Source organism: Nomascus leucogenys, chromosome 11 (assembly GCF_006542625.1).
Source record: "Nomascus leucogenys isolate Asia chromosome 11, Asia_NLE_v1, whole genome shotgun sequence".
Classification (NCBI taxonomy): Eukaryota; Metazoa; Chordata; class Mammalia; order Primates; family Hylobatidae; genus Nomascus; species Nomascus leucogenys.
Genome location: NC_044391.1, coordinates 100,143,523 through 100,157,688, shown reverse-complemented (window position 1 = coordinate 100,157,688; position 14,166 = coordinate 100,143,523). Strand labels below are relative to the sequence as shown.

General features: G+C 35.8%; 1 protein-coding gene across 3 annotated transcripts in view; it reads left to right on the top strand.

Annotated features, from left to right (window-relative positions):
• Nucleotides 1-12,609, top strand: part of ZMAT3 (zinc finger matrin-type 3) — a 52,032-nt gene extending 39,423 nt beyond the window's left edge. For 2 of the 3 annotated variants that reach the window (XM_012510812.2, XM_030822844.1), the window contains exons 4-6: nt 2,313-2,479; nt 2,602-2,702; nt 4,904-12,609. In XM_012510812.2, the coding sequence (XP_012366266.1) occupies nt 2,313-2,479; nt 2,602-2,702; nt 4,904-5,115 (480 nt within the window). In that variant the 3' untranslated portion in view covers nt 5,116-12,609. The remainder of the gene's footprint in view (nt 1-2,312; nt 2,480-2,601; nt 2,703-4,903) is intronic. The other variant, XM_030822845.1, reaches the window with a different exon arrangement.
• Nucleotides 12,610-14,166: the final 1,557 nt, after the last annotated feature.

Sequence of the window (14,166 nt, the reverse complement as noted above, 5' to 3'; positions counted from 1 at the left end):
AAACCAAGTTCTTTTGCTCTTTGGGAGATAGAACAGGTGATTTAGGCAAGATATTCCTGTACCTTAGTAGCCTCTGAAACATGGAGTCTACTCTTAATCTGTCTTTGAAGTGTTAGATGTCCATAAAACAATACAGTGGTCATAAACAATAATAGTTATAATTGAGTACATATCGTGCCAGGCACTGTGCTGAGCATGTTTCATACGTTGTTTCGGTCAGGGCTGGGACTACGATGAGGTGATGGATGCACTAAACTTGGGCATCAAATTTAAGAAGGAGCCAAAATACTCAGTAATAAAGATAGATATTTAATACAATATTTTAGAAATGTAAAATTGATGTAAAATAGTGGTGAACAAAACATTAAAAACTTAAAATAAGTATTACTGATTTTCCTTTTGCCCCAGGCTGCAATATGACTTGGCGTGGCACTGTTGTTACTGATTCTGAATGTAAAATTTTGGCATTTTATTCATCCTTAATTTTTTGCATTAAATTTAATTTTTTAAGCTGGGTGTGGTGGCGTGTGCCTGTAGTCTCAGCTACTTGGGAGGCTGAGGCACAAGAATCACTTGAACCCGGGAGGTGGAGGTTGCAGTGAGCCAAGATTGTGCCACTGCATTCCAGTCTGGGTGACAGAGTGAGACTCTCAAAAAAATAAAAAGAAAATTTAATTAAAAAAATTCCATTAAAGTATTATTAATCTTGATTACTGAGTTTTTTTTAATGCTCCATTAAATTCTGAGCCCAAGGCAAGTGTCTCACTTGCTTCATTTTAGTCCCAGGCCCTGACCTCATTTAATGCTTGCAACAACTTAGAGGTATTGGCCATATTACTCAAATTGGTTTCCATAGGTCAGCAGTTTCAGCCTCACTGGAAGTTTATTAGAAGCTTAGATGAGCTAAGTAACTTTCTATGGTGTTACATGTTTTGTAAAGTGGTGGAGCAAGAATTTCTTTTTTTTTTTTTTCTTTTTTATTTTTTTGAGATGGAGTTTTGCTCTTGTTGCCCAGGCTGGAGTGCAATGGTGCGATCTCGGCTCACTGCAACCTCCGCCTCCTGGATTCAAGCAATTCTCTTGCCTCAGCCTCCTGAGTAGCTGGGATTACAGGTGCCTGCCACCACACCCCGCAAATTTTTGTTATTTTAATAGAGACAGGGTTTTGTCATGTTGGCCAGGCTGGTCTCGAACTCCTGACTTCAGGTGATCCACCTACCTCGGCCTCCCAAAGTGCTGGGATTACAGGCATGAGCCACTGTGCCCGGCCCAAGAATTTCTTTTGATCTTAGTCCTTTGCTTCTAACCAGCTTGTATCATTTTACTTTTCTGAGTGTTAGTTTTTAGTATTTAAAAGTGTGGGTAGCAATTCTGGCTGTTCTTCCTTCTCATGGATTTGTGGGGGAAATGAGATATATAAAAAACCAAATCAGAGAAGAAGAAGATACCCAGAGAGATCTTCAAGCTGCATAGTTTTCCTGTCACTGGTTTCTGAAGGCTGCTCTAGAATAGCTGCCCCCAGTGGGGCTCCTCCCTCCTGGGCAGGCAGCCTAAGCCTTTCTTCAGAGCATACCCCAGAAAAAACTTCCCTTCCAAGTGAAATGATGCTATTTTCTGCAACTGTTCCTGATATATATGGTTTCCAGAATCTTTATCATGTACTATATTATTCTCTTCTGGCCAAAACCTAGTGTGTCATTTTTTTTGTTAACCTAATATTTACTGAGTGCCTACTATCTTCTGGGCACTCTGTTAGGCTCTCTTTAACATGTTATTCCACAAACTGAATACAATTATCTGGATTTGCTACTCATTTTTAATTTTTTCCTGATTATATCTGTAGCTAGTTTGTGGACTCTTTGTGGACAGGGGCTCTTTTTAAAAAAATATATGATTATCCCTTCTGGACTAGACAGCAACCCTAATAAAGAGTTAACAGTCACTAAATGCTTGTTGATGGATTCTGCAGACTTTACTCATTCCTGTAATGTGATTTTAGGCCTTACCTATTTTACCCATGATTTACTGTCCTAAGTCTAAGGTTTTTAAACTCTTTTAAAAAATGTCTTCAGTGGCGACAGCAACTAGCCATTTACTAATTTAGTACCTAAGTGATTATAATGCAAAACCAGGATTAAGTATCTCCCAGCCTTTTTGTTTTTCTGGAATGAATTATTTTCTTGATGAAGCTTAATGCTTGTGGTCATGCCATATCCTTTGGTTGTTTTTCAGCTCTTAGAAAGACCTTTGAGGAGAAGGAGGAAGCTCCATATTTTTTTTAACCTTGTTTCTTCTTGTGTCTTTGATGTCAGATGGGCTCCTTTAAGCCAGGAGGCCGAGTGATCCTGGCCACAGAGAATGATTACTGTAAGCTCTGTGATGCCTCCTTCAGTTCCCCAGCTGTGGCTCAGGCTCACTATCAAGGGAAGAATCATGCCAAGAGGCTGCGGCTGGCGGAAGCTCAGAGTAACTCATTCTCGTAGGTATTGCCATTTTCTCTGAGGCCAAAGTGTTATGTGAGATTGACTGTCTTTAAAGAAAAAGAGTAGAAAGGGATTCTTGTTTAGAAGACTCACTCTTTTTTAAACTTCTTTTCTCCAGGGAATCCTCAGAGCTGGGTCAACGGCGGGCCAGGAAAGAAGGGAATGAGTTTAAGATGATGCCTAACAGGAGAAATATGTATACAGTACAGAATAATTCAGGTATCTTGTCTGTTTCCACATACCTTGGGTACATTCTGTACATGGTCTCCTTTGTTTTTATTTCTTTTAATGATAATAGATAGCCCTGAGAATTTGGAGTTAGTCAGTGTTTTATTGAATTAGTCTAGTGGTGGCCTTTCAGGCTGGTGTGTATTTCAGGTCTCATTTATTTACTTTATTATTGTAAATAATAAATACTTATTTTGGTTTTACACTATAGTCTGTGTTTTAGGATCTCTTATCATTGTCCCTTTATGTTTGTTTATATTTGCCAGCTGAGAAATGTAAAAGACATGATAAAAATGTGCTACTTGGTTTAAAGTTGTACCATGTTAAAAAAAAAAAAAAAAGATTCTAAAGCAGTATTTTTTAACCAGGCTAGTGAAACAGAATTACCCAAGGTGAGTGAAACAGAATTACCCAAATACCTGAACCATGACTTAGAGATTTTCAGTGAGTAAATTTGGAGCAGGACCCAGACATATGCGTGTTTTGAAAATGCTTGCTTGATGCTTCCGATATACACATTTAGTTCACAAACACTGATTTATGGGAATAAATTCTGCATTTTCTGCTTGTCTTCAGTAGGGAGAGTGGGCTGAGTAGTCCCTCACCCTCCCCTCTACTTCAGCCTCTGATTCATGCACATGCCAGCAGAGGTCATTTACTTGAACAGTGAAACAAATAGAAAACAGAGCTAACTGAAAAGCCAGAGAAGCCGACTAAAAAAAGGACATATAGAAAGCACAGTTCAGGCCAGGTGCCCGTGGCTCGTGCCTGTAATCCCAGCACTTTGGGAGGCTGAGGTAGGTGGATCACCTGAGGTCAGGAGTTCGAGACCAGCCTGGCCAACATGATGAAACTCCGTGTCTACTGAAAATACAAAATTAGCTGGGCATGGTGGCATGCACCTGTAATCCCAGCTACTTGGGAGGCTGAGGCAGGAGAATTGCTTGAACCTGGGAGGTGGAGGCTACAATGAGCTGAGATTACACCACTGCACTCCAGTCTGGGTGACAGAGTAAGACTCTGTCTCAAAAAAAAAAAAGGCACAATTTATTATGATTAATAAAAATCTAAACATATATTAGTAATTATAATAAATGTAAAATTACCAAAGTCCAAAAAATGTTAAATTGGATGAAAGAAATCCATCTGAAATGAAAGAAGCTGGGATAGCTGTATTAATATCAGAAAAATAAATTTTAGGATAGATTATGTTCTCTGACCAGAGTACAATGAAATGAGATGTCAACAACAAAAATAGAAAAGCAAACAAATTTTCCATTTGTTTGGGAATTTAAAAACACTTCTAAATAACTGATGGTTCAAAGAAACAATTATACTGGAAATTAAAAATTCTTACAACAAAAAAGTAATGAAAATATATTAACACTTGCAGGATGCAGTGAAAGCAGTATTTTGAGAAAAGTATTACATATATATTATTATAGTGGAAGTGAAAAGCAGAAAGTTAACGAACTAAGGGTCCGGCTTATGAGGTCAGTAATGTAAAAAGAAGAAAATGAAATGATCAGTAATGTCACCAACACTTTTGCAGATTTCATTCTAGTCTCTTCATATATATGACTTCTTTAAAATAGAAATGGGATCCTAGTTTGGGATATTCATAGTTTACTTAATAGCATAAGAGTTTTCTATAGCATTATTATATTTCGCAACTGCATAGTTTTCCATTGCCTTCATTACCATATTTTCTTTAATCCTATTTTTGAATCTCTCCTTCCCCCTAAATTTTTGCTTTTATAATCACTGCTGAGATAAACATATTGCTATTAAATCTCAGTGTGAAAATTCTTAATATTTTCTTAGGATAATTCTTACAAGTAGAATTTTTGGATTAAAGGGTTAGCATAAGCATAAGACTTCTGATATAATGCTTGGAAATTAAAGTATTTTTAAAAGTGTATTCACTTTTTTAGAGACACAGCCATTTGGAATTTGGGTTTGGCCCTACAGCAATTTTTCTGACAATAGTTGGAGGAATCATTTTATCTTTTTTAGATCGAACCTGTGTAAAATTGTAATTTTAAAAATCCATTAACTTCACATTCACTTAAAGCTAAGAATCTGTGAATTTTATAATTTGAACTTAGAATTACAAATTACAGTGATGATTGGTCAGGTTGTCATTCACTTAATGAATATTTTGAATATGTTATTTTTATCTCTTGCTTTAGCAGGTCCTTACTTCAATCCCCGCTCTCGGCAGAGAATTCCACGTGATCTGGCTATGTGTGTTACTCCAAGTGGCCAGTTTTACTGCTCAATGTGTAATGTTGGAGCTGGCGAAGAGATGGAATTCCGGCAGCATTTAGAGAGCAAGCAACATAAGAGCAAGGTGTCTGAACAGCGGTACAGGAATGAGATGGAGAATCTGGGATATGTATAGTGATTATCATATTACGATAGAGCAGCTTGTCCTGCCTGTTGTTTGCCTTTTGTCAACTTGCCCTGCTTTGTGGTCCTTTTGATATGAGTACATTCCTCTCCTTAATGTTAATACATGTAACCCACAGTGGTACCATGAGATGTCAAAACCTGGGGGCCCGGGGGCGGGGCGGGGGGAGGCGGGTGTGAAGAACGTGCTTCTTAGGTCATAACGCTTTTGCAGGGTCAATTGTGTTGAGCTGCTCATAGCATGTGACCTACCTACCCCATCAGAAATAACTTTTTATCTTGCTCAAGTTCTGGTCAACTAGTAGCCTGACTGCTTAGAACTTTGACTATTTAAAAGTTTCATTTTCTTTTGCAATTTTAGTTTTATGTACTGTTAAAGAATTGTGTTGAATTCGTTTTAGATCACAGTAAAAATAGGTTGGCAGAGATTTCAGTTTCCCAGGGCTTAACCAGAATGACCACCTCAATGCATTGTCAGTAGAATACATTATTAGAAACTGTTAAGGTCTTTCCTGGGACATTTTTTTTCTGCCATTTTCTTTTGCAATTGTAGTTTTATGTACTGGTAAAGAATTGTATTGAATTCTTTTTAGATCAAAGTAAAAATAGGTCAGCAGGGATTTCAGTTTCCCAGGGCTTAACCAGAACCTCCACCTCAATGCATTGTCAGTAGGATACATTATTAGAAACTGTTAGGGTCTTTCCCAGGACACTTTTTTTTTCTGTATCATGTCTCCCCATCATTGAAATGCAAGTTTTTTTGAATTCAAATACTCCCAATGAGCTTGTATACTTCCAAACAACTAAACTTGATTTCCAGTTGTGGATTTCACACATGTAATTGCTGCCTTCTTCCCTCTTCTTTTTTCCCCCCTAGTTGAATCAGCTTGTCTAACAAGCCCATTTTTGTGCCCCAGCTGTGCTGTGGGTTTTCCAAGCCTCATATTTGAATATTCAATGAGTTTAAGATGGATATGATTTTTAAAAATATATTTTCCAGCAGATTTTAGGAAACAAAGGTGTGTTTGATTTTCCAATTTAGAGTTACTTCTTCATTGGTAGTAACATGTGCTTATATCATGATCTAAACCATAAGTTCAGATTGCTTGATATTTTGTTTTGCCAGACTTTTTTTGATAATCTGATTCTTACACTTTACTTACGTTTTCCTCTGTCTTGCCAGTCTGGTGGCCATCCTGAAAAATATCACCACCTGCTGTTTTATACACAGAGAGGAATTTTTTAAAAAGCAAATAAAGTTTCACTATCTTCGTTTCCAGTAGAAATATACACGAACTATGGTTTTATTCTTTGTAATTTGGCTTTCTTGAAGATACTAACAAGTATATGATAGATCACTTTGGCATCTGCTAATTATATCAGTATTATTATTTTTGTTTTTTTTGCGTTTAAAATAAGAAGCTGTATGAACCCAGGAGGTGGAGGTTGCAGTGAGCCAAGATCATGCCACTGCACTCCAGCCTGGGCGACAGAGCAAGACTCCATCTCAAAAAAACAAAAACAAAAACAAAAACAAAAAAAAGCTGTAATGTATATCCAGATTAACTAATGAAGTGCTCTGTGAATATTCATTAACTACATTTTATCTATTTACTATATTTTATATGGGTAAGACCAGTGGTCATCCATATTTCTTTTGAAAGGCCACTTGATCAGGAAATTTGTATTTTAAGCAGTATATTTGCACAATGGTCAGTTCACATTTGATTGCTTGTATTACTAATTCAAGATAAAACTTCTATTTTTTCTTGGGAATTCTTGTAGGCAAATAGATGGGGGAAGGCAAATTACAATCATTCTTTTTCTGTAATACTTTGGGACAATTTTTAAACAACTCAGACCCATGTTTGAAAACGAGTTTTGTGTGATTAACCCTTGCGTGGTATCCAGTTACTGTCTTCTGTTGAAGTGGTGGTTCTTTGAGAAGTAGAATTATTTTGTAACTTTTTTTCTCCCAGAAACAGAAGAATCAAATACTAGTCTGTTAGGATTCTGTCTAGACCTGTGATTCTTAGTATAATAACCCTTTTATTTTATTTTATTTTTTTTGCAGTAATCTATAAAGTAGAGTTGCTTAGTTTTGAGCAATTTAGGGCTTTTCTTATTGGCCAGTAGGTTATTCATTTTGCTGCTAAGTATAATTTTTTGGTTAATTTTAACATTATAGTGCTGGCCACTTGGTTCTATGATTACCTAAAAATCTAGTTTTTTTCCTCTGTAGGTAGATGTGTGTGTATGCACACCCACACACACACACACATGCACATATATGTTGCCATAGAGAGGTATTTCAACCCTTATTTCAAATAACAGTAGAAGAAACGAACATGAATTTATATTTTTTAAAAATGGCATTCATCCACTTTGTTTTCCATTGGAAATAGTTTTAAAAGAATGGTTCCCCTTGCTCTCTCCACTTAAGAATTTCATTATATACATAGAAAAAGCAGCAGACTTAAGGGCTTGATGTTTTTTCAGGCCTTGTGTATTCAGGTTTCCAGTTTCCCAGTGCCCTTAATGGATGTTATGAATGCATAAACGCATTTTCTTTTTAAGAAAGAAGTTAGATTTATAGTGTTATTTCTTACTTGCTATATTTCTTTGCACTAAAAAAGAGCTATGTGTTTGTTTTATATGACACTTTAGTACCGTATTGCCTACAGTAACTCAATTTGCTCCTTAATTTCCAAACTCTGGGAAGTTGATAAGTAACTTCCATGATCACTTGTAAAAGTTACATGCACATCTGAAAAAAAAAAATCACAAATCTCTAAGACAGTAGGTTGTGTTTTGAGCTTGTTACCTTGCAGTATTCTTCTCTGTTCCATAGGTGAAAACAAAGGGTGACAGAGGTTATCAGGCAGGAAATGCCTAAATAGATACATCTCTGCATGGTACAATTTCTCATATTCATGTATTCCATAGACAGTGTTTTTTCTCTGTTGAAGCAGACTGTTGTTTCTTCTGAGTCAGTGATTTGTGATCTTCGTTGGTTTCATTTTGTGAAGCTCAGTCTGTCTCTGTAACATACTTTAGGATTTGCACCTTGTGCTCCCCAGGAATTACGTTAGTATCTTTTTCTATGCTGTTTTCAAGGATGGACAGAGGCCTCAACAACAACAACAACAACAAAAATTAGAAAAAAAACATACTTAGATTTCAGTAATCATCCATAGGAACTCATAGCATCAGTCTCTTCTCTGTGAATAATATCTTTGTGTAAGTTGTCATAAAAAATCAACGTTAGAAGATGACAATTAGAATTCTTAGGTATTGAGGGTAAGAAGTTGTAAAGAAAGAAAATTCATGTTTCAATTAAAAGATTGGATTGCATATACCTTTGAAGTGGTTTTGTAAAAAAAAAAAGTTCAGTTACCAAACTGAGTGTGCCCTGTAATCCTTTTGAGTACACTGAAGATGCTTTGAAAATACTTTGTTGGTCTTGACTTTGTACATCATGTCCTGCAACTTGTAAATATGTGCATATTGTTTATGTTTGTCTGCCTGTCTCTTATTGTACTAAATTCTGCAAGGTGAATAATTTTTTTATACCATTGATTTGGGAAAAGTTCCTCCTCCAACTCTTCCTCACTATTCACCTTTTAATTAGTTGGTAAACTTAGAAAACCAGTTAGGATTTTTGAAGCCCTGAGTTTAAAAGAAGAGTCATGGCTATTTGACATCATCCTTACATTCCCCCTGACTTAAAAAGCTAACAAGAAGCATGAGATCTTCCACCTCGTTTTAGAAAGCTTTTCTGCAGAACTATATGCTTGCTTATAGCTGCCTATCTACGGTTTGAACAGGGAGAAAGGGAGATATGTATGTCTGGTTACATCTTCCTTCACTCCTGAATTGGCTGGGACAGCAAGCAACAACAGTTTGAGGTCCAGTGACCTATGTAAAATGAGTGTCGTTTGTGTCAGGGGACACATGTAACTGTGCGACATGGTATTTTCTACAGAGAGGGCTAGGAAGGGTGGTTTTGGAACCTAACCTACTTTGTGTCTTCATTGTCAGAACTTAGGTTGGAAATGCCCTCTAAAGAACTTGGTGAGGCATATACCAGGACAATAGAGCTGCTTTAGAAAGAAATTGAGACATGTTTTGTCAGGACAGATAAAAGTTTAATGCAGGTTTTTGAACAGATGTTTTAAACAAAAATTCGACCTTACCAACTATTTTTCTTTTCTAGCCAAATCATTGTACAGGAGTTTCTTATAAGATAAAAAGTGTTTTGTTATTGTTTTTGCTTTCTTGGCAGGGGAGAACCCCTACCATTGTGAGCTGTTACTGTCACTCTGGCTGAATGGACAAATAGCTGTGTAAATAGCTTCTCATAAAACATTTCTACTGATAGCTGTTTGACTTTTTCTTCCCATTATGAATGGGAGGAACATTTGTAAACTTCCTTTCTGGGTAGCTACCAAAAAACGTACTGGCTTATGGTCCCATGTGACCTTGTCTCCGTTAAGCCCAGAATCTGAGTGCCTTTAGCAAGTGTTAGCATTTCACAGAGAGAAGAGATGACAGAATTATTGCTATTAATCACCATTCATAAATAGGAGCTTGGAATAACAAAGGTCTGTGTGAATTCTGTTCTACATCTTTTTTTCCCTTTCTTAATGAAATCTCTATTTGATATCAAGTAAAACTATTGTCATTATTGACCAGAAACCATACATTCTGAAAATGAATCCAGTTGTCCCAAGCTGGCAGCAGTCAGAGATCATTTTTTACCTTGATCTGTGTTGCATTTGTACTTAGTGAATGGCAGTGTGGTCGATTGGAAGAGCTTGACCCTGATGTTTGGAAAAATTCTTTATTCTAGTGGTCATTTTCAAACTTGTCTTCTGTAGAGAGGGGAAAAATTATGTATTTGCAACTAAAGCGAAGAGACTGGCACAGTAATTATTAATTGTGTTAGTTCATTTCTATATTAAATGAAGCATCTTCACAAATCAGGTTTGAGGCCATTCAAAGCAAAATTTTCCCTAGTTTAATTAATTTAAAATTTTAAATTGCCTGACTACTTAGAATCTTAGAAACACACTGCTAGACTAATTTTATTATAGAAACGTTAACATGTTCCTCAACATTTTCTCAAGAAGATTTTCAGACATATATCGAAGTTGAAAAAACTTTGCAGTATAACCACTGCTAGATTCTGCCATCAACATTTGACTATACTTGTATTGCCACATATCTGTTCATATCTCCGTCCCTCTTTTCATCCATCAATCCATCAGATTTTTTTTTTAAAGAACATTCCAAAGTAAGTTTTAGGCAATACACTGCCCTAAATTCTTAGCATGGGTGTCATTAATTAAGGTTTAGTATTCGTTTAAATATCTATTTTGAAAGTGGTGTATGAAGTTGATAATCTGAGCCAATTAACATACTTTTTTTTTTTCCTCCTGTGGACTTTTGTCTTCCAGTTTCTCTTCTTGTGTGTGCTTAGGGTGAGGGAGGACAATTCCTTTCAAACACACGTTTATTTTAGAATTGGTCATTTTTAAGTGCTTGTCATAAATTTTAAAGTTTCAATATAATTTTTCATTTCCCCACTTCTAATGATGTATTTTTGGCAAACTATGCAGCTTCTTCAAAAAACTGTAAATTACTGATTGGGGTTTATGAAATCAGCGAATACCTCATTTCAATCTGTTGCTGCTTTTCTCCCTCTTGTCACTTCTCCTTTCACTACTTTCAGCTGCTCTACCAGAAGGTAGAGGGGAGTAAAGGGTCAAACCCCTATATAATTAGCTGTTTTAAACAACTCTAGGAGAACAGATTAAGTAGCTTAGTAAGTTGAAACTATTAATTTTTCTAAAGAATTTGATTTGAATTCCTTGAGAATTATAATTATCCACACTTCCTCCAGCTATAATTAGCAGAATTAAAAATGATTGTACTGTACAATGAGTTGTTGAAATTGTAAGCCTTAGTAACCATCTTTAGCTTTACTGTAGTCGTGTTTAGAAAAATTTTTTTTAACATATGCCTTTATTTTTATGCCCACCTTTTGTGGATAAAATTCTTTAGATAAAATCTAAAGAATTTAAGTGACTTTCTCCAGGTCATGAAGATTCAATGGGTAGAATTGAATCAGAATTGAAATGTTCCAGATTCATATTCTTGTGTGTGTTTGATAAAATTCATGGCTTCCAAAGTAACTGAACACTTCCTTTGGGCCCTTGAAGGGAAAATACATATTTTTACTAATTACACTTTTGTTTTTGGACATTTGGCAGTTCTTCGAACTTAAAGATATTCTCATGGCTATAGCTCCAAATTAAGCCCAATGCAGTTGCTAAAAATCTTGCTGCACTGTTGAATACTAATAATGCAACATTTATTGGATTTTTTTGCATTTTGATGACCTTCATGATTCATTTATAAGTCTTTGTAAGTGCTTCAGTGACCCCCTCACTAGTGAAAATAATAAATGTTCTATATCATTTATTATTATTTGTGTATTCTCTACATGATATATTTTTTTAAGGAAAAGTAACTCCACATGTCAGAATGAGTGATATCCTAGGGCAAAGCGCATGTAGAGCAGTTTATTTCTACTCTGCAAATATGGCATGTACAGTAACAAAACTCTTTTGGAGTGGCTGGTCATTGTTTTGCCCTCTTTTGGTACCTGAGTACCTTTCTGGGGTTTTGTAAATCATGTGTCATTTGTAAGAATTTCACGTTAACTCTGCGTTACTTGGTGTTCACCTGTGGTATCCTTGACTGACCATAATGAGTTAGTTTGGGTGTGATGTGTCTGCTTGGAAATGCCTTACTGGAGTATGTCAGATCCTGCTTTAAAGCATTCCATATATCTGCTGGGACAATAAGTTGCTTCTCCTTGGATATATGCTCTAGATTCAGAAGCAAAACTGATTTTGCTTTCACCGTTAAGTTTGCATTTTAATGCAGTTATTGTTTTAAATTAGAGAATAAAATGTAAAACCAAGGGAGGCTTTAGAACCCTTCATTGAATGGCATGGCAAACTTTTAAAACTGCTTTTGCTATTTCACTAGAACTATCTTTGGTAAAGGATATAGCTAAAAAATGTGAGCCCAAACTGTGTGTAATTAGGGTTTTTTTATTAATGTTTTCTCTAAATGTCATACAGGGGCTTAAGATCTGTGTATGCTGTTGGGTCAGAGTGCCAGTCACTGCTTTGGAAGTCTGTGTTCTGGGGCTACAGAATGACAAACGTGTCATGGGATTAAAACCAATCAACTGTGAATTGTGAAATTGAAACTACTCTTTCGGTTTTATTTTCTTTAGCATATTGAGTATAGAAATCTGAAACTTATTTAAAATTTATACTGCTTTTGTTGATGGCTCATTTTGGCTGTGTATCCTCACTTATGTACTGATTTCTGATAAAGGCTTGACATTATTATAACAGGCATTTTGTGTTCCAGTTTAATAAAACGGTTTCTGAGTCTTGTCTGAAAATTGTTTGGTTATGAGTTGAAGATCAAGGGAAGAAGGTAAATTGTCATCACTGAGACGTTATTTTGATGCCGATTCTCGATGACTGTGGGTTCCCCATTCATCAGTCTGCACACAGTCTGCCGTGGTCTTCTGGAAATCATGCAAAGTACTATAAGCTTTTAGGTTGGCAGTAGAATCAACCTAGCTGCTCACACTGCCCATTCTCCCCATCACTGGAGTTAGCCTGGGACTGGAGTGAGTTCTCAATTTTGTTGATAGATTTTAATATTTATTTTCCCTTCAAATTTTAAGAAAGTTGGCCTTAGTACCATAAACACTGCTGAAAATAAACACATTATTAAAAAAGCATGTACCCATTAATCTTTTGGGGGTGTTTTACATGTAAAATACTCTTACAAATATAATCAATTTATATATGCAATATAATTGAGATGTGTTGCTTTAAACAGCCTGGTTTTCTGTATACAGTGTACTTTTGAATTTAAATGCTCACTTAAAAGAGTAGAGTATAGGCTGTAAGATGCTGTTATGCTTTGATTAATCAGGATGCAAGACACATACCCTTACTGTTGTGGGAAAAATTCTTCGGTCTGCACACAAAAAAAATGTTTCTGAATGAAGTGAATAGATCACATTGAATCTGTGTGTTGTAAAGTACTCAAGGCATCGGCACATTTTATTAAATCATCTCCAGGAGATTCTTAGCTTAAAAAAAGCCATGATAATATGCACCAAAAAAGTCTTAAATGATTTCAGATTTTCAGACTTTTTAAAGGCATTTCTGAGGCTTATTCATTGGCTGAAAATCTATTCAAGATCAAATGCTGGGTGTTATCCTTTATAATTTCTTAAAAGGCTACTGATAAAGTTTCCCAGTCTATGATAAATTGATATAGGATTATAAAGATCAGAAATAGATCTTTTTATGATGAGTTTTAAGATTTTTATCATCTGAGTTGAGGCTTAAACCACCAAGTTTTATTCTTAATTGTGGGATCTTCATAACTTGCAAATTAAGAATTACAAAAAGATGAAGACAGTTAACTATTGTGTAATATGAATATTATTTTAAAGGGATCTGATTATGAGTTCTTACCAAAAAAAAAAAATTCCCTAAAAATACATTTCATGGTTTTTATCTTCAAGTCTGTGTGTGTATGTGTGTATATATATTTAGGGGGAATGTATACTAGGAGGGAGTCTATGGAAACATGTTTAAGATGATCAAATGCTAGTAATGAAGTGTGTCCAAAAGAACAGATGTAAGTTTGCCACTGGAAGAAATACACTCCACCATAGGCAGTCTATAACTTATGCTTGGCATTTTGGATAAATCTTTATGTAATTAGAGCTTCAAATGTGTTTTGGCTGGAAGTTGTCCCTCTAGACAGGAGCAAGATGTCTTTCATATTAACTTCAATTTTTCATCTTTGCTGATGCCAGAGGCACCTCTCTAACCCTGTTTTCTAGAATTTCTTCCAGGTTATGGACTTTGACCAACGGTATCTAGTGCCACCTTGTGGACTCTGTAGATTTTACAGTTAGTTTGTGGTTGGT